The sequence below is a fragment of the Patagioenas fasciata genome, chromosome 23 (assembly GCF_037038585.1).
Source record: "Patagioenas fasciata isolate bPatFas1 chromosome 23, bPatFas1.hap1, whole genome shotgun sequence".
In the NCBI taxonomy this organism is placed as follows: Eukaryota; Metazoa; Chordata; class Aves; order Columbiformes; family Columbidae; genus Patagioenas; species Patagioenas fasciata.
Window position 1 is genome coordinate 3,336,820 of NC_092542.1, and position 22,262 is coordinate 3,359,081.

General features: G+C 41.0%; 1 protein-coding gene across 5 annotated transcripts in view; it reads left to right on the forward strand.

The window, feature by feature from the left end:
- The window catches only part of UBE4B (ubiquitination factor E4B), a 34,229-nt gene that overhangs the window by 2,206 nt on the left and 9,761 nt on the right, over window positions 1–22,262 (forward strand). Inside the window, exons 2-20 of one of the 5 annotated variants that reach the window (XM_071798278.1) lie at window positions 2,212–2,389; window positions 4,685–4,820; window positions 5,369–5,456; window positions 7,617–7,761; window positions 8,571–8,799; window positions 9,273–9,446; window positions 9,531–9,662; window positions 10,536–10,649; window positions 13,904–14,045; window positions 14,561–14,661; window positions 15,786–15,900; window positions 16,778–16,861; window positions 17,706–17,762; window positions 18,130–18,246; window positions 18,338–18,436; window positions 18,886–18,999; window positions 19,957–20,155; window positions 20,390–20,528; window positions 21,845–21,944. In XM_071798278.1, the coding sequence (XP_071654379.1) occupies window positions 2,212–2,389; window positions 4,685–4,820; window positions 5,369–5,456; window positions 7,617–7,761; window positions 8,571–8,799; window positions 9,273–9,446; window positions 9,531–9,662; window positions 10,536–10,649; window positions 13,904–14,045; window positions 14,561–14,661; window positions 15,786–15,900; window positions 16,778–16,861; window positions 17,706–17,762; window positions 18,130–18,246; window positions 18,338–18,436; window positions 18,886–18,999; window positions 19,957–20,155; window positions 20,390–20,528; window positions 21,845–21,944 (2,463 nt within the window). Of the gene's footprint in view, window positions 1–2,211; window positions 2,390–4,684; window positions 4,821–5,368; window positions 5,457–7,616; window positions 7,762–8,570; window positions 8,800–9,272; window positions 9,663–10,535; window positions 10,650–13,903; window positions 14,046–14,560; window positions 14,662–15,785; window positions 15,901–16,777; window positions 16,862–17,705; window positions 17,763–18,129; window positions 18,247–18,337; window positions 18,437–18,885; window positions 19,000–19,956; window positions 20,156–20,389; window positions 20,529–21,844; window positions 21,945–22,262 lie in introns of all 5 variants that reach the window. The other 4 variants (XM_065855127.2, XM_071798279.1, XM_065855128.2 and 1 more) reach the window with 4 other exon arrangements.

Genomic DNA, 22,262 nt, shown 5'->3' on the forward strand with positions numbered 1-22,262 from the left:
GTAGGGAAGATGAGCGTTATTTGTTGCATGGCCTGGGTAATGATTAATACCAAATAACTTGTTGCTGTCAGCTAATAGAATGATACGTGACAGCTTTGTCATTTGTCACTATTGCAGGTACTTATTGCTGAAATCAAGGGTTAGGTATTAACCTAAACTTCCCTAAGAAAATATGTTTTAAAAACCCAGTTATGAGTTCCTTGGTGGTAATTTGGGGAGTCATTGGGTAGGAACAGGTCACTTGGAACTCCAGCAACTCTGACATGTTATTTGTGTGACGTGAAGGCAACAGCCTGGTTTGTGCCCAGTGTTGTACAAACAAGCTCCATCTTCCAAGTCCGCACATTGTGCCCTACACATAAAGTATTTTCCTCGGTTTATATCGTTTAGTCTTTTTATATATTTCATCTTCATGTTTCTCCTTCAGCCACTTGTGTATATATGGGCTGTTTGCATGTGGATCTCTATTTTTTTTTCTCCATTCCTCCCTACCATTCCTTTTTCTGAAAAATATGGTTGTAGATTAGTTGAATGGTAGGGAAAAAGCTTCTAAAACTTTAATTCAACCCCCTAATTCTAATAGATTTCAATTCAGCTAGCTTGTTTTGCTGATAATATTTGTGGTACAGCTTTGTGAGCTGCGAACACTTCGCTTGGATTTGGCAATAGGGAGAATGGACATGGGGACGTGCAGGTGACATTTTCTCATGTAGACCTCTGAGGCGTGAAGTAGTTCCGTAGGCTTTGCAAATAAACAGCTGAAAAATTAAGCTGTAAGATACAAGTGGAGAAAAATGAAGATAATTTAAAATAACTTTAGAGACCCTAATACGTACAGCTTCTACTTTTGGGAAAGTTAAACAATTTCTGCAATGAGATCTCTTATTTTGCTTGACAAGGCGGAAAGATTGAGACATTCTAATCATAGTCTTTTTTTGTCTTAATAGAAGAATTATTTTCTAGCTGCCTTCCATGGCGGTGACACCTGTCACGGAGGGAGATGGAGCTCCAGACACTGTTTCCCCACGATTTTTGCAGTCTGATTTAATTTGATCCGTTCTTCTTCCTGTTGGAGTAGGTTTCAGAGGCCATTAAATGACTCCAGTCGTGGAGCGGAGACATTGACTTGACACGAATCTTTTGTTCACTCTTTCGCTTGCTTGGCCGTTCTTCAGGATTGTGAGCCGATACATTGTGTGAAATGCTTGAGCATCCTCATACAAAGAGGGGAAAACCTTAATTGCTTATTTTTACAGGGAGTGGACACCCACAAATATGATATTTCTCCCATTTTGAGCTGAAGTTGTCAACTGTAGGAACAGATCCTCTGACACAGTCTGCAATAATAAATAATTTCTTTTCCATTTTTCGTTTATACTGCAAGTTTTACTTGAAGCACTCATAAACTATGAGTTTTATAAGGTTTATTTTGTCTGGTTATTTCTCATGTATAATATTAGTGTTATGCAGCCGCATAATGTTTTTAACGAATAGGTTCGTAGCAGTTTTCTGAAGTCAGACTTTGAAGGCAGATGCTTCTCCTTCTTACTATTAACCTTCAAAAACTGTTGTTTAAATTCTGTGTGGTGGAATGTCTCTAGATGACAAAAGAATGTTATTTACTGTCTGTCTTTACTTCCCAAGATGCTTTTGTCCCACAGATGAGTTGTATATTTTTAGTGTTGCAGGTCTGTTTCAAATTAAACTGGACAGCGGTCGTCACCTATAATAACTTTCAACTGGGACTTGTGTAGCATGGGTGTTTTATTAGTATCATGTGGTGTGAAATTAAGGCAGAGGTCATATTCATATTGTCCCTTTTATCAGATTAATGCAGTTTGTTTCATCAAATGCCAAAATAAATGGGGAGGAGCGTTACAGGTTTTGAAATTGCTGAGCAGTAAATGTTAAACTTGTCTTACACAACCGTTTGAGGGACAAACACGGTGTTCTTCAGCACAAATGGCTTTCCAAGGCAGCAAATACATCCTTGAAATCTGTATGTCAAGGGTATATTAGTACCTTGGAATGGAAAAAGGGCAGTAGGACTCAGCTTGTTTAGCAGGGTAGGAGGTAAAGGCTGGATGTTTGCAGTTTGGCAGGAGTGAACACCCCACCATGTCGGGGGCCAGAGGGCACCATGGGGCGTGCGTGCGTCCGAATGTGCAAACAAACACGTTGATTTGCCGTTGCTTTATTTCCCGTGTGCAGATTCGTCGGAGGCGCCTTGCTCGGCTGGCGGGGGGCCCGTCCTCCCAGCCCACCACGCCGCTCACGTCCCCCCAGCGAGAGACCCCACCGGCCGGAGCTCCCGCCGCGGGGCCATCACATAGTCTAGGCCTAAATGTCCACAGCATGACCCCAGCTACCTCTCCTATAGGTGCATCAGGTAGGCTGGCACTGGCGACAAAACTTATTGTTATACGTCTACTGAACGGTATTACGCAACTCTTTATCTTTGGAACACGAACGCAATTAGTGATGTTATTTCTGCTGTTGCTAAAAATAATATTCGGAAAGAAACATTCTAAAATGGTGAATGAAGGTACTATTTGTTTTCATTTTCTGAATAATAAATAGTTAGAAACAATTCCAAGTATCAGTAAACTAATAGCATTTAAAGTATGTTACCAAAGCATGAAGAAGTTTGTAATACAGCTTCATATTACAGAAAAGAAAGTAAATCCGACAAGGAGAGGGGGGAAAAAAACCTCTCGTCTTGCAGCACAGTTTTTATGGATTGGTTTCCAGGTACATTTGAGCAATCAGTACTTAGTTCTCTGATTGTGTCTTGTCAATGTAAGAATAAAGTATTTGCTTTTTCCCTGCTATTACTTTGCCCATTTCCCTATTTACTGGAGTGAATACAAGCAGGGTGTTTACAAATGGTATTTATTTCCGAAGATACAAATAACACCTGATCTGTTAAAATCAGACAAGTGCAGAAAGTGTGGGAAGTTGCGAGGGTTGTTCTGTAGAGAGGTGAAGACAATATTCTTATATATAATAACACTTTTGACCTAAAAAAAATATATAAATTTGATTTGAAGTTGGATACCTTGGAAGTAAAAACAAATTGGTGTGTTTTCCAGTATTGTGAACTTTATCTGAAAACAAATTGTTTTGTATGTTGTGTTACTGAGGTTCACAAACCAATCTCCAAACATCAAGATTGTTTTAAACCAGTTTTCAATATGATTTCTAATAATTTGATAGAAACAGTATTTTTTCCAGTGCTCCTTGATAAGCACGCAGAATTCTTTATCTCTTTACCTATTTGCTTTCTGAAAATTTTTGTTTTTCCCTTTGGCAAGTGCAGTGATTTACAAGCATAAATCTTGCAATTTAATTAAAGTGCCATTCTGAAATGCCCAGAAGTGACTCTTTCCTGCCTATTTTGTTGCCTTATATCCAAAGCAGGACAGAGAAGAGCTATCAAAAGCATTTCCTGAGAAAAAACCATTGCAGATGGAATTTAACACTCTGCATCGTCTTCACAGTTATAGGCAGTAACCCAGCAGCAAAGGTGTCTTTTTTGTTTAAGAACAGTGTAGAGTTCACTTACTGTCTTCACTCAGCCTGTGATTACGTGACTGTTTTAATCCATCTTAGGTCCGACTCGTGCTGAAATGAGTATTTCTCGCTGCCTCTCCCTCTGCTGTCCTCAGCAACTCTGGGGAGGTGGATCAGGAACTTCAATCAGGTGAAAACTAACCTAGGAAAATGAATGGTTAGTTTTGGAATAGGTGAGGTCCTGATGCTGCACAACTGTGTCAGTGATAACACCAACAGAGCAGGAGGGTGGAAGCAGGCACTTGAAGGTAGAAATGTCTGTGTATTGGCAGACAGGTTTGCCATCATTTGAAGTGGTTGCATAGCTGAGACCTTAGACCTGTGTTGTAAGAATTCCTTGGTCTGCACTAATTATACAGACAAGATTGTTTGGTGACAAGGAATAGAAGTTACCTGGTCAGTGTAGTGTTTGCTTCCTACAGTGCTGTTCATTGCAGCAATTTAATGTGTGTCTTTTTTACACCACGGTATGAGATGTGGTTAAATTGGGGGAAAGATCAGGAAAAAAAGTGTTCACAGCTGATTATCTGCTGTATTTATTTAGCATAACTGAAGACTGGGCTTACGCTGTGTGGTGTGCAGGAGCTCCTTTGAGCAGCAACCTAAAATGACTGCAGAGGATTTTAATTCATTTGGACATCCAGAGAGCAGCCCCAGCACAATAGTGTCCTTGTGAGCATCAGAACTGATGGGCTTTTTCCCATATCCTCACCCAAATTAACTCCATTGTAATGACCCAGCATGAAGTCCTGTTCTGACAGGACTGACTTCAGAGGGGCTTTGACAGAGTCTTAAAGTAGAATTATCTTGTAAGAGGTTAATTTGCTAGTGCCCTTTTTTTTCTTTTAATGGGTTTGAATCTCTGAGCACTTCATGGATGCAAATTTAGTTGTTTTCTGTGTTGTAATACAGGTAAGCATTCCTACATTGCTGCTGCAAGAGGAGGAAAAAAGTTATCTGTAGTCAAATGTGAATAATATTAACATTTATTTCCTAATGCATTACTAAGAATGCTTAAGAGCTGGATTGAAAATCAGTATTTCCTTTTCCATCCAAATAATAGTGCCTTCTCATCTCTGTAGTAGTAATCTTGGTGGTGCCTTTTCTCTAGGAGTAGCCCACCGAAGCCAGAGCAGCGAAGGAGTGAGTTCACTCAGCAGTTCTCCATCTAACAGCCTTGAAACACAATCTCAGTCTCTGTCTCGGTCTCAGAGCATGGATATTGATAGTGTCTCCTGTGAGAAAAGGTAAAGAACGCAGCTTGTCTAAGCCAGCACATACTGTACAATGCTAATCGTCAAAACCACTTACACAGGAAAATAATCTGCCGTTTCCCACTTCCAACTGTGTTAATGCAATAGGGTTAAATGCTTAAAGATGATACACTGTTTGGGCCACTGTAATGCTTTTTCTAGTCTGGTTTTAATAGGAACTCCTGACCTAAAGTGATAACAGACAGAGCATTATCTTTGACATTAAGTGGTGAGCGTGTCTGGTGGGGATAATTCAGCTATTCCATTTAAAAAATTAAAGGTTGTGGGGTGTGATAGCTGTCTAGTTTGTATTGCCTGCTGAAGAAATTTAGTATTGTGTTTCTGGAATTTGAAATAAATGTAATGTGAGAAGCATTTATCACCTAGTGATTTTAATTGCTCTTTGTGTGTCTGGCTGTTCTTGCTGCTTTGGTTTTTCTCTGCTGCTTCTACTTAAGGTGACACTCCAGCCAGCATCTTACAGAGGACTGTCTGCAGCTTTCTACGAATTAATGGGCTTATTCTCTTCTTTCTGCTTACAGTATGTCCCAGGTAGATGTGGATTCAGGAATTGAAAACATGGAGGTCGATGAGAACGATCGCAGAGAGAAAAGGAGCCTGACAGATAAGGTTAGTCTGGTTTATGTTGGCTCTTCTCTTCCAGACTATGTATGTGTGTTACTGCAACACTGAGCCTCAGGATTTCATGGGAAAACCTGTTCATATTCTGCAATTTGGAGTTAACAGTGCTGCTTTTTGAATTTTCAGTGTAATGCATGCATGTGGTCTCCTCAGGGCAGAGCAGAGGGGCAGGAGAACCTCTCTGACCTACTGACCACCCCCTTCTAACCCACCCCAGGTACCATTGGCCTTCCTGGCCACAAGGGCCCAGTGCTGGCTCATGGTCACCCTGCTGTCCCCAGGACCCCCAGGTCCCTTTCCCCTACACTGCGCTCTAATAGGTCATTCCCCAATTTAGACTGGAACCTGGGGTTGTTCCTGCCCAGATACAAGACTTTACACTTGCTCTTCCCTGCCCAACTCTCCAGCCTGTCCAGGTCTCTGGATGGCAGCACAGCTTCCAGTGTCAGCCACTCCTCCCAGCTTGATGTCACCAGCAGACTTGCTGACAGTCACTCTATTCCCTCATCCAAATCATTGATGAATATATTGAATAATACAGGCCCCAATACTGACCCCTGAGGCACCGCACTAGATCCAGGCCTCCAACTGGACTCAAAGCTGCATTTCAGTTGTCTCCAATTGCCTTATGAATGATACTTGAAAACTCTGAAGTGTCAACAAAGTCACCTATTAATGCCCAGGTCTATTTTTTAATATGCAGTAGGCGTGGCGAAGTATTTCTTAAGATGCTTCTGAAGATTGTTGCAGCTTATTTGTGTAGTGTTTAGAGGTCTGCTAACAAAGTACTGCTTCAGGTGTTCTGTGTGCTGAAGTAATGCTATGTAATAAGCAAATAAGAATATTTTGCTGGGTTTAGACAAGTGGTAGAACTGTTTAAAGCAGAAAAAGAAAGCAAGTACAAAGCTCTAATTGACTTCTAAAGTTTTCACATGGGCCTGGAAATCAAATGACAAAGAGGACGTAAAACCGTAGAGAAATGGGCCATCAGTGTAGTGGAGAGAAGTTTCTACACCAGTCCTTGCAGTGTTCATTAGGTGTCTTTGTTTATTCCTGCACTGTCAGGAATAAGGTCAGTTTGTAAAAGCCTGGCTTAAAGCCACGTAGCAGTAACCCTGCCGCAGAATCCTTTCCAGTCAATTCCAAGCTGCAAATCAGGCAGTCGGACAGCTCGCATTGTGCTACTGCAAAATAAATAGCTCGGAATCAAGGACAGTATTGAAGGGGGTGGATTGAGCAGTGGAAAGTAAAATAAAGCTCTACAAACTTGCTTCAGTTCCTCTTACTCATTTGGAGGCACCAAAAAGTCGATAGGAGAGAGCATGGTCCTCCATTTGTGAACAACAAAATGCTTCTTGCCTGGTTATCTGCATTGGAAATGATGTCTATAATAATAAAGAATTCTCCACAGAAATGGGCAGGAGAAGTGCTTGAAAACAGTAGAATAATAGTAGAGTGATTAAGTCAATAAAAATATTAATGTGCCAAAAAATATGGTTTATTAAATGGCTTGAGGGAAAGCTTTTGAAAAGGATACAGTGCTGGTAGTTGCTGGAAATCTCTGATAACTCTGGGCTTACCTGGGGGCCATGAGGAGGTTTAAATTTAAATGGAAAATGGGAGCTTTTTAGTGGCAACCTTGGTTTTTTTCAATCTTCATTTTGTTCTTCGGCATTGACTTATTTTTTTTGAAAGGGTGTTACTGTCTCAAGAAGTGTGACACGTAACAGTTCAACATGCACTTGTATTAGTCAAATATGCATTTGTTTTGGTCTAGGGAATATCTACACCGCTCGCAGGAGAACTCTTGCAGGAAAATCACCTCAAGGCTCAAATTTTTCCATCTTTGAAATGTTATGCAGCTGAGTTGTCTGTTTTGTTTATTATGTTGCTCTTTCATTGTTGGTAGAAGAGTGCAGGGGGGACGGAGTTTCTGCTTCTCTTTTGTGTTTCTTGAGGGTTTTTTCCAAATAAACTTTGACAAATACATTTATATTCCTTCAGAAGCACACAAAACCTGCTGTTAAGAGCTAGTCTGAAGCTGTTTAAAGGAGACCTGCATCTGATAGATTCGTGACTTGACTAATACAACTACAAAATAATGTGATTTTTAATTAATTTATTTACTTTTTATCCCCCCCAACCAAGGAACCTCTGTCTGGGTCTGAAGTATCAGAGGAACAAGCTTTACAGCTGGTCTGTAAGATCTTCAGAGTGTCTTGGAAGGACCGAGACAGAGATGTTATCTTCCTGAATTCGCTCTCTGCTCAGTTTAAGCAGAACCCAAAGGAAGGTAGGAATCGTTACTATTGTTAGGGGTTGTTTCAGTTGAGTGGCGTGTTCCCTACTCTTCATTTTGAGCTTTTTCTCTCTTTGCTACAATGCCAGAGCTGCCTGTTTGTGGTCTCTGCTTGTTTTCAACGCCTGCAATCAGCAGATGTAGCAGGAAATGGAATCCCCAAGAAAGAACGTGGGACTGACCGGTTGTGGCTCCTGTTGCAGCCGATTGCTGTGCTCTTGGTGGTTGTTTTCTATTGTCAAACACTGTGCTGATATTGCAGTGTTGCTGGATTTTCTTTTTCTTCAGAAACCTTTTACTGACTTAATGGGATGTCTTGCATCACAACAGACATTTAGCAGTTAATTTGATAAGCCAAGAATTCCTGATTATTTTATATATCAAGTTATATTTTACATGTCAGTTAATAGATATGACCAAATTAAAAATTGTTATTTTATGTGTGGGCTTGTGGGGGTGTGTGTGCACATTTTTTCCCTTGATGCCACAACTTGCCCAACTCAACAGCAGGGTTGGAAAATGTGAGAGGGACAGATAAGTTCCGTGATCAACTATAAAGATCTTAGGTCATCTATGATATTTTGTACTTCCCATAAAAGTTATGGTTTTGAGTAGCTGTAATTTCAGAACCTAGTTGATACAGATAGTGATAAGTATGTCGGTCTGTTGTTTTTGCAAAAACCAGCAGTTAATTCACAGAATTACCGTCCTTTTTAGTTGAAATCCCTGCTAATGTTTACATCTCACATTCTCCTCTAATGTGTCGATTCAGGTAAGGACACTCATTCTCTTGTTCTTAACAGTGTTTTCAGATTTTAAGGACTTGATTGGGCAGATTTTGATGGAAGTGCTGATGATGTCCACCCAGGCGAGGGATGAGAACCCGTTTGCCAGTCTGACAGCCACGTCCCAACCGATTGCTGCAGCCGCCCGCTCTCCGGACAGGAGCCTGATTTTAAACATGGGCTCGAACCCGGGAAGCAGCCCCATGTTCTGTAACGTGGGCTCCTTTGGCTCCAGTTCGTTATCCAGGTGACTTCTGATGATAACCAAATACTGTTTTCACTTAAATAGTGATTGGTAGACTACAGTAGAGAGAGTGGGGCATAGAACAACAAGTAGAATAGATTTTTAAAGATCTTCACTCTTTTTCATGTGGATGTCCCTCTATTTCACCGTTTTTGGTTACGTTGCCATGGCTAGAAGTGTATTTCATAGCTTAAAGCCATGTAGCTGGTTCCTTCTGAGAACTGTCCCTAACTTGCATCAGTGAAGGCTCTGACTCTTAACTTAAAACTGTAAAACTGTGTAGACTGTGACATAATTTTATTCAACACTAGTAAAACGGAATGATGTGTGTGAGCTACAGAATTATTGCTGAAGAGTCATCAGAAGAGCAAGGGCTTCTCTTGCTCATTTTGTCTTTTTCACCCTTTTTCTGCATATCCTAAATCATTGCCTTTTTTTTTTGTTTGTTTTTTCTTTTTCCCCTGTAACTGGTTTAGTCTCTATGGGACTAGTCCAGCTCCTCCTACTACTTTCACAAGCTATGTACCAATGACTGGTTCATCTCTTACCCCACCAGCCAGCTCAGTTGCCACAACATCTGTGCCTCCCATTACTGCCAGCTCTCACCTCACAGCAGCCAGCCCTTCTGGGACTCAGCCTTCCTCTCCGAGGTACCGCCCATACACTATTGCCCATTTTGGGGGCTTTTCAGCTTCTTCCATCCCGCGTTCCGTGAATATTCCCATCCCGTCTAGTTCTCCGAGCCCTCCAGCCATGCCGGTCGTCCCCTCCAGACAGAGACCCACAACCATGGGTCCGCCTTTGTTTACCGCTTCGCCCAGCCCCTTGCGCAGGCGTTCTTCTTTACTGAACAGGATCCCTTCTAGGTATTTCACAAGGACAAGAGAGTGTGTTTAATGTGTGCCGTGCAGGGTGTGGCATAATCATCTAATTTGGAAGACTTTACGTTTGTGCTGAGCTCACCCCACTCACCCCGAGTTGGTTTCTGCGTTTTGGTTTGTGCTAATCCGTTGACTTGCTAACGAGCCATCTTTGTCAAAATGTTAAACCTGCTTCTGCAAGCGTTTGAGGTGTATACAATTACTTTATAGGTAGCAATGTATTTTAATCTCCTCCTCTTCTTACATCCATTCCTGTTAAACTATTGGTTCTCTGTTCGGTGGCTGCTGCTGGGTAGTAAACCACACAGACTCCTGCTCTTAAATCAGTTTTTTCAGTAGGGCTTCAGTTGATTTGGTGAAGGTTGTTGCTTGCTGGACTGTGTTAGATTTAATTCCCTAGTGCACCGATTTAAATTACAGATGAGCCTGTTTCAGTGCGCCAGGCCAAGCGCTGCTGCAGTTTCTCTGCCGGCTGCTCGTGGAATCCTGGTCCCTGCAGGATGGAGAAATGAGCACACAAGGTTTTGGGTCCACGGCTTTAAAGTTCTCCGGCCTAGAGCTGTAATACTTACTCTTCAGTCGTGTGTAAACACTCCCACTTCAGCCACAGTGTTTATTAGGTCTTCAAAATTCTTTTTAAATTTTTGGGTTGTGAACATGTGGTGTTTTGGTATGTGAATAGCTTGTGGTGGTGTAATAGAGCATGTTAGCATAGTCTTGGTTTTACTAACATGAAGTCACCCGTTGTCTGCATGTTTAGTGAAGAGGATTTTTGGCAGACTTACAAAGAAAAGCTGCCATTTACTCTTCCTTTTGGCTTAAAAAATCTGATGGCCTCTTTCATTTTTGTTGCGGTAGTATATACGACAACCCTTTCTCCCTCCTCCTTCTTGCCGTTTCTGATGTGTCTGAGGACAGTAGTGATGAAGAAAATGAAGATGATGAGTTTTCTTGTGTCCAGTTTGGGTCCAGGTATTGGAGAAAGAGAACGTAACCTGCATGCTTGCTTGCTTAGGAACTAACAGTCTTTGTAGTGTCAAGTGTTATTCAGAGTAACTTGGGAAATGACTAAAGCCAAGGAGATGACTTGGATGGGTTTTTAAGATGGTGTAAAAACATGAATAATGACTGCTGGTTAGTCAGCTCTTTTTTGAAGAGCTGACTAAGATAAAATAAATGTTGATCATACTGCTTTTTAGGTTTAATGAGCGCAGTTTGTGAAATGATGCTTGAGTGGAACTCTGTATGAGTAGAAGGAATATTATTCACCCATGGTTGTTATTTTAAACCCAGTGGTACATCATGTGCATATTTTTCTATCAAATGCTGAAAAATGAAGACAAAGGTTAACATATACAAAAAGATAGAGCGGCAAATAGCCAGCTGATGCCAACAGTATTGACTCTTGTTGAAATTTCATTGCTGCTTGACAGCTGAGGATCGCTCCTCTGTCCCATAAAGAAAATAAACCCAAGAGTTGGAGCTGGTCCTTTGACTGCTAAGTAGTAGAGGCTGATGTAGTTGGAACAACCAAGAGTGGAAAAGGAAGGACAGAAGATTTTACTGTAAACCAGAGACAAATTGTATAGCAAAGCCCTTCTATTCGTGTGACTTAAGATGTGAAAACAAAAGGGGGATTTGTGTGAGTGAGTTCTGTTTGGAAGTTTGCCAGGTAGCTGTGCACAAAACCCTGCAGAACACGGGACGTGCCAAGGAAAATCAAGCTCTTGGAAATGTAAATGTGAGGTAGGATCTTCTGTGGTTATACATTCCGTTGCAGAGTAACGCTGCAATGTCTTGGCTGAAATGTTTTCCTATTAGGACTGAGGTTGTACTGATGTGTAAGGGAAAGATTAGAGTTCTAAAGACTAAATGTATGTTGAACAAATGGAGGAAAGGAGTTCCTCCAGGACTTTCTGTCCCCTTCAAAGTGTTTTAGTTACAGCAAAAGCCAGGGCAAATCCTATTGCTTGAGCCTTCTACAACTAAGCTAAGTCAAGTACCTTGTGATGTCAGGGAATGCCCAAAAAGACTCGGTATGAGATGATCTTTTTGGCCCCACTGGCTTTTCTGCCTGTACTTGTATGTTGGGACAGGACTGCTAAAGCCAGACTGGGAACTAGAGGAGCTTCCAATAGCATCTCCTCTTTTGCCATCCCAGTCTAATTTCGGGAGGGTGAACTTGATAAAACAGGTTTGGGGTTTTTTGTGTACGTGGAATTTAGCATTATTTTCCCCTACTGTTTTGTTTAATCCTTATCCTTTCAACAATTTAATCCAGATGTTGGATTGAGTTGCAAAGATTCCTGAGGCTGCTGTGCTTCTGGAACCTTAGTTTGTAAATTCTGTCCTGGCATTCGGCAGCCAGCAGTGAGATGTTAGTTAAATTATAAACACAGTGACTGTACAATTATGCAGCAACTTGCATTTGGAAAATACCGAGGCATTCCCTGTGTGTGTGAGGGATGTATGAGCTTTGCATTAGAATATTTTCAGTTACTGCTGCAGTGAAATCATTTAACAGAATGACTAATGGTAGAAGTAGTAGGTTTTTTATATAAATTCATGTTCTTAAAAAGGGTAATTTTTAAGCTGAATGTGTCAAGCTGAGGTTTACAAGAGAGATCGTAGAACAGAATGAGGGGGATTTCATGGTTACTGAGCACTGTTTTAATACAGCTACATTTTACATGAATTCATTTTAATTGAATAACTGAAAACAAGTTCTCTCTGCAAAAGGAGATGCTGCTGTAAGAGCCCGTGTCTCTTAACATGCTGAGCTACGAGATGCTCAGCAGGAAAAACATTTCCCTGATCTGTTGGTTGGACTGTAAAGCTTGCACAATACCTTTGTACAGCTTGTTTGTTAAAATGTAAATTATTTTACAGTTTAAAGGAAATTCCAGTTTTCACACAGTTTGTAGTTTTGCTCTTGTTTTTTAAAAGCTGCTTTAAAGGAAACAAATACTCTTATTTTCCAGTTTAAGATCTGGGGTTTATAAATTGGTCTTCATTTAAATCCACCCTGATTGTACTCAGACTTTTCTTTGAAGAATAGCACAGAATCCCAGAGTGTCAGGGGTTGAAGGGACCTGGAAAGCTCATCCAGTGCAATCCCCCCATGGAGCAGGAACACCCAGCTGAGGTTCCACAGGAAGGTGTCCAGGCGGGTTTGAATGTCTGCAGAGAAGGAGACTCCACAGCCTCCCTGGGCAGCCTGGGCCAGGCTCTGACACCCTCACCAGGAAGAAGTTTCTTCTCAGAAATAAGTGGAACCTCTTGTGTTCCAGTTTGAACCCATTACCCCTTGTCCTATCACTGGTTGTCACCGAGAAGAGCCTGGCTCCATCCTCCTGACACTCCCCCTTTAGATATCTGTAAACATGAATGAGGTCACCCCTCAGCCTCCTCTTCTCCAGCTCCAGAGCCCCAGCTCCCTCAGCCTTTCCTCACACGGGAGATGCTCCACTCCCTTCAGCACCTTGGTGGCTGCGCTGGACTCTCTGCAGCAGTTCCCTGTGTTTTCTCCCCCTGCCCTTCGAGGCTTTGCTACTTTAAGGAAATGGCATCCTTTACTGCAAGGGAATTGAAATGCACAGAGTTGTAATTAAATGATCTCTGATGTGGAAATTTTAAAAGGAACGCTTGCTTTGATGCATATCCTGTTCTCTTCATTCTCCTTCCTTAGAATGTATCAAGCGATTATCTGTAGCGCTGTCTATCAGCTGAGGTCTCCTCTCCACGTTGGGAGGCTCTCACTTTCCGTGAGCTTCCCAGAGCTGGTGAAATTTCCAGCGTTTTGAATTCTATGTCCAGAGATGGTGCAGAGGTTGCACCATGGCAGGGAAGTGCTGGGATGTCTGAGCATGTGAACAGTTTTGGTGTCAGGAACAACTTCAAGGCCGTTCACTTTCGGTGTTGCCACGTGAGAACAAGATTTATTGATTCCATTGAAGTCGTGCACCTTATTGCTGTCTTTCGGATACTTGTTCATTTAATAAGATAACGGATTCTTCAGTCGTGTTACAGTACAGCTGAACTTTCAGAGTTGGACAAGTTGTTAAATGCAGAGAGCTCCTAAATGATCTTAATTACTGAGCCATGTGTGTGATGGGATGGAGTCGTCAGAAAATTGACAGAGGAAGTGAGGAGCTCATGGATGATTTGACTGCACAAGTGAAGAACTGGACCTAACGCTTTGTTCCTTCTTCTTGTGTGTTTTGAAGTATGGGAGGCTCTGGCAGCTCCAGTGTTTCCGATTCCTGCAGTGACCACTTCACCATTGAAAACTGCAAGGAGACAGAGATGCTGAACTACCTCATTGAGTGTTTTGACCGAGTGGGAATAGAGGAGAGAAAAGCACCAAAGGTACGTTTCCAACCAGGTTTCCGACGAGTGACGTTGTCAGTGCTGTCACAGACACCTCTCGCTGCTCAGTGGGGAGAGCTGGTGGAGACTGGTGGTTCTTTCTTGATAGCTTTGTTGTAAATTTGTAGAACTATAATATCCCTTTGACTCTTACTAATTCATCGTATTTGAATCACATACATGTTTAACGCCTCTAAAATAAGCACTGTGTTAGAAACTGCCCTTCCCCTTTTGATTTACTGCATGTTAGCCAAGTTTATTCCATGTAAAACATACTTTTGTGAGACCAGCTCCCTATCAGCGTTCTATATTCTGCTTTAAACTTTTGCCTCTGGGGGAAAAAAACAACCAAACAACACTTTTCATATATAATCAAAGGTTTTTAGCTGGAATGGTGCAAATCTTAATTTGCATATTACATTCATACTGCATGAATAAATAAATTTATCATATTTCCAGTCTGTTCTGTCTCTGAATACCTTTAGTTTGTATTAAAATAACGATATTTTTGTCAGATGTGTAGCCAGCCAACAGTCAGCCAGTTACTGAGCAACATCCGATCCCAGTGCATTTCACACGCTGCTTTGGTGCTACAGGGATCCTTAACACAACCAAGGTAAATACAACCCGTGCTGGGCATGGGAATCAGATTATTCGGGGATTTCATTTTTCTTTTGAGGATTAGATAAGAAAACTAAGATCAGTTGTGGGAGCAGGATACATTTATAAATGTATGCTGGAGAAATACTTTATTGCTCTACTATTGGATACTATTGCTCCCATTGATATGTTGGTGGAGAGTAGTTTAAGTGTTTTTTAATTGTGTTTGGGTAAACTCCAGGTTGACTTGAACAGTTTAAATGGGGGATCTGGGTTAACAAAGCTGTTTTCTACTTTAATTTGTGCATAAACTGTTGTACTTGCAGATTGTTGGGGCATTACTGTGAGAGTCAGTAACCTGTAGAGCTGCATCTGAGGACCAGTCCTATCAAAATGTGTAGCAAAACATTGTTTAAGTGTCATAGCACTTGCTTATTTCACAGGGTTTACCACAACAGATTTGGTAATGTAAACCTGTGCTTAAACATTCTACACTAAATCGAGACTCTGAGATTTCAAGTGCAGTTGTTTAACTGGCAGCCCTAAAAAGGGTTTTGAAGTAGGATATGTGACTTTTAGTAAAGTCTGCATTATTGTGTTTGTGTTTCTAAACAATACATCTGTAATTTTTATAGGTGCACTATCCATTGTGCTTTGAGGTTGGTTTTGTCTTTACGTGAACCGGTGTTGGCATTGGAATAAGTTCTATATATGTAATAAGGAAAAAGACACTTTTTCAGAAATCCCAGGGAGCAGTTAAAAGGAAGGACTCCGTTAGTTCAGAAAAGACTAATGTTATGTTCTTTTATTAATCCGGAAAAGCAAACATCAAAAATGTTGCTCCTTCACTAGTCGAGCTTGACAAAGGGTCTTTTCATTAGAGAGGAGTAAAGGGGGAACCAATTACTACACAGAAGCTGCTATTTTCTTCCAGCCTCATTACGCTAAAGTGAGATGTTGGCAGCAGCATCTGTTTCAGAATAACCTTTCCATAAGTAACTTGAGAAGATGAGGTTAGTGACTTCTGAAAGGAGCAGGTGTGTCTGCACATCCTTAGCTGTGATTACTCTGACATTTTTGCAAATACTACTGCAAATGATCAGTAGTCTTAGATTATTTTTCCTTTGTGTACCACTAAAGGTCATTGCAGCAGCAGTCTCTGCTGGTACCATATATGCTGTGTAGGAATCTCCCATTTGGCTTCATCCAAGAATTGGTGAGAACGACTTATCAGGATGAAGAGGTGTTCAAACAGGTAAGGCATAGGCCAAAAATTAAATAACGCTATCATATGATTCTACTATTTGCAGTATCCAGGAGCGTGAATTTCCAGAGGTTTATTCTGCGTCTCACAGGTCTGTAGCTGCTGCTTCAGGGGCCGGCAAATTGTTACGCACTTGGAGTTTGGTTTCATTTATTTTTAACTCATTTCGCATTTTGTGAAAAAGACTGGCTTTCATTATTTGCTGGTTCTAATTATTAAAAGTGAATTTAATGTTTGAATAATTTATATAGCTTTCTGGACACCTTTTAGTAGAAGTTCATAGAGCTGAAAGTAAATTTATAGACTGTCAAAAAGTGGTTATGGAAGGTATTGAAGGTCACGTACCCTGGAGAAGAAGAGCATTCCTCTACCCAAAGCAGAAAACAACCTCTTTAGGGGCCTTTTCTGTAATATGATTTAATAGGATTTTGTGTCTCTCCATAGAAGCCACACAATATACTTAAAATTCATTGGGACCTCTTGTTGCTATTGTTGCTAAATTACTGTAAGCATTTATTTTCTGAGGGTATAGTCGTCAGAGCTGTGTGATTGGGACTTACTAATTTGGTATAATTACTTTTGATTAATCAATTCCTGTCACGTCACTTCCTCTTTCATAGCAAACCTTGACTGCTGCTTGTTATTATTACACCTACCACAGTTACAACTTCCCTGCCCAAACCCAACGTGCTCACCTGATGTGCAAAATTCAAGCTGTATTTTTACCCCAAGTGTAGGGGATCTTAGTTTTTCTTTCATGTAACTTGCAGGATTTGAGGAACGAACAGGCATTTCATGCTGCGTATAACACTGGTGTCATTTATTGTTCACTGCTCTTAAATAAACTAAACTACTTGTGTCTTTACAGATCTTTGTTCCCATCTTACAAGGCCTGGCTGCAGCTTCCAAAGAGTGCTCCCTTGATAGTGACAATTTTAAATACCCCCTTATGGTAAGGACTGTTGATTTCTAGAAGCAGGTTCTTTATGGTTGCTGATAACTTATGCAGATTCTATGCAAGACAACGCACTTCAACATTTTGGGGCTTTCTTTCATTAGTGGATCACTATTAAACTTTATTGGAAGCTGAATGTGATATGAGACGTGAGAAAGACCATGAAAAATCCAGTAGGGTCTGAGGCCAATATGTATGGAGTCTATATACTGGGATATTCAAATGTTTCTGTGTATTGCTCTAAATAATTGAAGAATGGGAACATATAATGCAGGAGAAGCAGGATGTGTGAAAGCCTACGGTATTTTTGTGTTTTCAGAATCATCTGTTATAACTGCTTTCTTTTTTCTGTGCTGCAGTTGAAAGTGAGTTAGAGATCTGGGATAGGATTCTTTGTTTCTGGCTTCTGTGTTCATCTGACATTTTTCCACTCTGATTCAAAAGACAAAGGCCTTGGTGTATGTATAGAACAATTGCTCTATTTATTATTGTTACTGACTTTTATGTGGCAGTTCAGGAGTCCAGCAAAGGCATTGTTATGTCCTGAGCAAACAAACCATTTGCACAGCTAATTTTTGAAATAAGTGCACTAATTCATTATCCTGGGAGACGTGGTAGCTTTTTGTGACAACTCGGAACAGATGTAAAAGCTAAAATGGGTGCAGGGTGTGCTCTGGATCGTTCTGGAGCTCTTCACTGTTGTAGAAGAAGGAAGTTTTTCCACTAATAAAGGGAAGAAGGTTTGGCTCTTTCAGCAGTTTACCATGTTAAGCTTGTTATTTGCAGACAGATTAATTAGGAATTACACACGAAAGTAATCTTTCTCGGGGTTTCCTTATAGGCACTATGTGAACTTTGTGAAATCAAGTTTGGGAAAACACACCCTATGTGCAGTTTGGTAAGTGTATCCAGCCTGATTTTTCTCAAGTTAAAAGAACCATGGAACTGATTTTGTTGTTATATTGTACGATACACATTGACAATCCTCTTCAGAACTCTGACCAGGGGCCACTGTACCATCTCATGCTAAATAACTGTTTAAAGTAAACTAGCAAAGGGAGGCCTTTTCCCTGAGAATTTTGACGATCTAGGGCAAACAAGACTTGCTGGGGTTGCTGCAATACTGCGATGTTTCCGCGTAGCTCCCAGCACGACTGAAGGTTGAAGAGCGAGGCGGGTGGCAGACGCTGAAGGTGACAGTGCAGATGAAGCAGCACGGCTGACGGGACAACTCAGGTTAACTCACTGTTTCTCCTGTTTTCTAGGTTGTCTCTTTGCCCTTGTGGTTGCCCAAATCCTTAAGCACAGGTGCAGGAAGAGAACTGCAAAGACTTTCCTACCTTGGAGCCTTCTTCAGTCTCTCTGTCTTTGCTGAAGATGATGTAAGTGTTACAGAGGGTGTTGGTAGTAGCATGGTGGTCCGTCCTCCCCCAGTCGATTTGATATATTTGCCAATATTCATTCTACTTTCAGAACAAAGTAGTTGAAAAGTACTTCTCAGGGCCTGCCATTACTCTTGAAAACACCCGGGTTGTGAGCCAGTCTTTGCAACATTACCTGGAATTAGCAAGGGTAAGTGTTGTCACGTTTAAAAAGAAGTGTGGGCTTTGTGTTCTTGGCATAGATGAAGAATATAATTAAGATAATCTACCTTCTGTATTCAACAACAAATCAGTTGGGATGTGGCTACAGGGAATTAGGAAAAGAAAACAAACAGTGCTACAAATATTTCTCTAAGCTGTAAGCCAATTCAGAAAATAACAGAACAGTTAGTCATGGGTTATAATTCGTATTAAAGGATGAGTAAAAAATGCATATTGTATTAGCAGTGTGCGTGTTGCACTAGTCTTCTATATACGTGTTTTCTGTAACTGATTTCATGACTAATATATGCATATTGGCAATAAGTTTATAACAGAAATTGTAGTTTTGTGGAGTTTGTAGAACATAAAAACACAGAGCAAGCGGGAATGCAATGGTGAGAAGAATGTGCAAGTGACAGTGTTTACTTGAAATTGCAGCAAGAGCTGTTCAAGATTCTGCACAGTATTTTACTGAATGGCGAAACTCGAGAAGCAGCTCTCAATTACATGGCAGCTATTGTCAACGCCAACATGAAAAAGGCACAAATGCAGGTAAATAAAGCAAACGCTCTTCCTGTAACCCGTGGCCCCAGTCCATGCACAGGTAGCACTAGATAGCTCATGAGTGGAGAACAAAATCACTTTGAATGCCGACTGCAACAGGCAAGGAGCCCTGTCATCAGGCTTTACTTCTTTTAATACGTTTCCCATTTCTGAAATTATTCCTTTTACCTGTTTGGTCCGCTTTTGTTATTTCCTCTCTTAGGACTGACATGTCACTTCATGATTAGATGTTTAAGTATCTGTACTTTGCAGCTCCTCCCTCCCTTACCCCCAAATCTGGGGGGGCTTCATTCAGTCCAATTGACTGTGTGTTAAAAAACTTATTTCCCAGCTGGGAAGTTGCTGGGCTTTGTTTGCGCAGTTCTGGAAAAGGAGTCGTACAGATACGGACAGGCACAGTTCCAGGGATGTCATTTTACCATTGTTTAATTAATACATTGCACTCATTTCCTGTGATTCAAATCTGTGCATAAATCCCGAGCAACTGAACTTTGTTGTTTTCATGTCCCCTTTTCAAAAGCAAACATTTGGAACCATTACGAGGAATATTTCTGTGAAATTCCAGTGAAGAAGCAATAGAAACTTTACACTTGAGATAAAACTTAGGAATTGAAGCTCAGCAACTCTTTGAAACTCTGCTGTTGCTGTCTGTACCTGTGGCAAACCATTCTTGAAAGAGGCCCTTTTAAGCCCTTTTCATTTCTTAAGCTGTCTACTTCTTTTTATATGTTTGCTTAATGTTCTTAGAATGACTACTTGAACCATAGCTGTAATTTAGGAAGTGATTTTTCCCATCAGCACAAAGGTTTCCTTACAGATCCACAATCTTCACCATTTCTCCCTTTTCTTGAACTTGCATAATTAGTTTCTGTTGAATGCTGTTAAAGCAGCTGATAATATCCTCATAACCTTATGTCTTTAACGATTTACTTTCTTACCCCACAGACAGATGATCGTTTGGTATCTACAGATGGCTTTATGCTCAACTTCCTATGGGTACTACAGCAACTAAGTACGAAGATAAAGCTGGAAACGGTTGATCCCATGTACATATTTCATCCCAGGTGTCGTATTGACCTCCCAACAGATGAGACAAGAGTAAAAGCAACAATGGAGGATGTTACAGCCTGGATTGCTGAACTTCGTGAGTACTCTTAGGGAGATACGTTAATCATTTACTCTGCCTTCTGGTTTTGATACTGGGGGGACATGGAAGTACTTGATTCTAGCAATAATTCCGTATTCCTAAATGCTTTTTCTTGATGCTGTCTGCTCTTGTTTAAAGAAAGCTGAGTTCAAAGTCTCACCCCTAGAGAGGGCAGTTTATTTTTTAGTTTATTCACCTGTACTGCTTTTGTTTTGTTTGTTTGTTTTCTAGACAGGGATCCGTCTCCATTTTCTGAGCCGAAATTCCCAACGGAATGTTTCTTCCTAACCCTGCATGCCCATCATCTCTCAATCCTGCCCAGCTGCCGCCGGTACATCCGCAGACTGCGCGCCATCAGGGAGCTCAACAGGTTAGGAGCTGTTCGTTAGCTGGGAGTCCAGGCGCCCAGCAGTGTCACCCTCTCACCGTGATGGCACATCCTATAAACTCAGTGGAAATTAGAAGGGCTGGGTAAAGCTGTTCCCGAGTACAGGTCGTCCTCACTAGTTGTTAATCTGCTGCTTTTGGCCCGTGCAGATTTTTACTCATGTTCAGGGACTATAGCCTCCATCAGGAATTCAAATAGTAGTGGGATGGCAGATGTTAGTTACACAAGGCAGCTCAGATTGGTGAGAAGACCATCCTATTTAAAAGATAATCAAATGATCTTCAGAGCGTTTTAGGATTCATGACATTATTTAACACTGTTTTAACTTAATCGTGACGTGGTTGATGGTGTGTGGACACGAGAGCCTCAGGCTCTTTGGCACAGCTGTAGTGGTGCACATAAAGTTATGTGTCTGATAATCAAGTTACGGTAGATGACTTGTGATCTCAGAAACAAGACATTTAGTTGTGTTTGAGCTGTTTTATGTCCCAGAATATATTTACCTTTCTCCCCTTGGCCTCTGAGGTGGGATAACTTCTGCTCTTGGGGCCAGGGGATACAAAGCCTTCAACAGTCAACACTCGATATTGTTAATATACATGTAATTCAGCATGTGGTTTACCATTTTAAAAATTATAAATAGAAGTTATGATGTTGACATGAAGATACTGCTGTTTTCCATTTCTCTTGGCATAAGTTCAAATAGGCTTTTATAGTTGCTAAACCTCGAAGAATACTCTGTTAAAATTAGAACAGATTTTTGTATCATCAGTATTTTCCATTGTTTATAATTGCACTCGCTGCATTTTGGTAAACGTTCTTTGGCAGTAATACCATGAGTTCATTACGGGATTTTTGGACTGCGTTCATAGTGATTTCATTTTTAGTTTTTAAAGCACATGCAGGCCAAGAACCTGGGAAGCTGCAGAGAATAAAGCAGGAAGGGTTGGTATATCTTAAAGAAAAAAGCATTTTCTTATTAACCAGCCTGTGGATTGCCTGTAAATAAACCATACATTTGGCTTGAAAAAGGAATTGCTTTTTTTCCCTTGTTTTCAATTGTTGTGAAGGAGTTGCTTAGGCAGGAATCTCCATCTAATGGTGCAGAGTGAAGCGTTCCTGGCTTTTACTGACACCAATGCGAGCTTAGCATTTAGTGTTTTCCATGAGTTGCTTAGTTGCTTGCGACACTGAGCACTTTCTTCTCAGTGTTCAGCAGATGAGGAGGTTAAGTGCCTCGTAGATGGCAGTACATATCCCCTCTGTCATGGTAACTTCTTATTACGTGTGGTTTTCAGGACTGTTGAAGATTTGAAGAACAATGAAAGTCAGTGGAAGGATTCTCCTCTGGCTACCAGGCATCGAGAAATGCTGAAACGCTGCAAGGCACAGCTCAAGGTTTGTAAGTGATTCAGTTCTCAGCTAAATGCCCTTGTCAGCCTGTCCGTGCATTTACTCTGTATCCTAATGTTTAAATGCAACTTCCCACTGATGCTCCCGTTTTGAATCTAAGAACCATGTGAGTACTGCACTAGCTGGTGGTCGTGATACAATATATTGTTAATGGTGAATTTCAAACTCGGAGTAACACCAAGATTAACTTGGGCAGTATTCCTCAAAAAGAAGAAAATACTGTTGTTACTGGAGAGGGAACAGCCAAGGGACTGTGATTTGTTCAGCCATCCTCACTAACGAGGGCAAGTGTAGGGTCTTGCA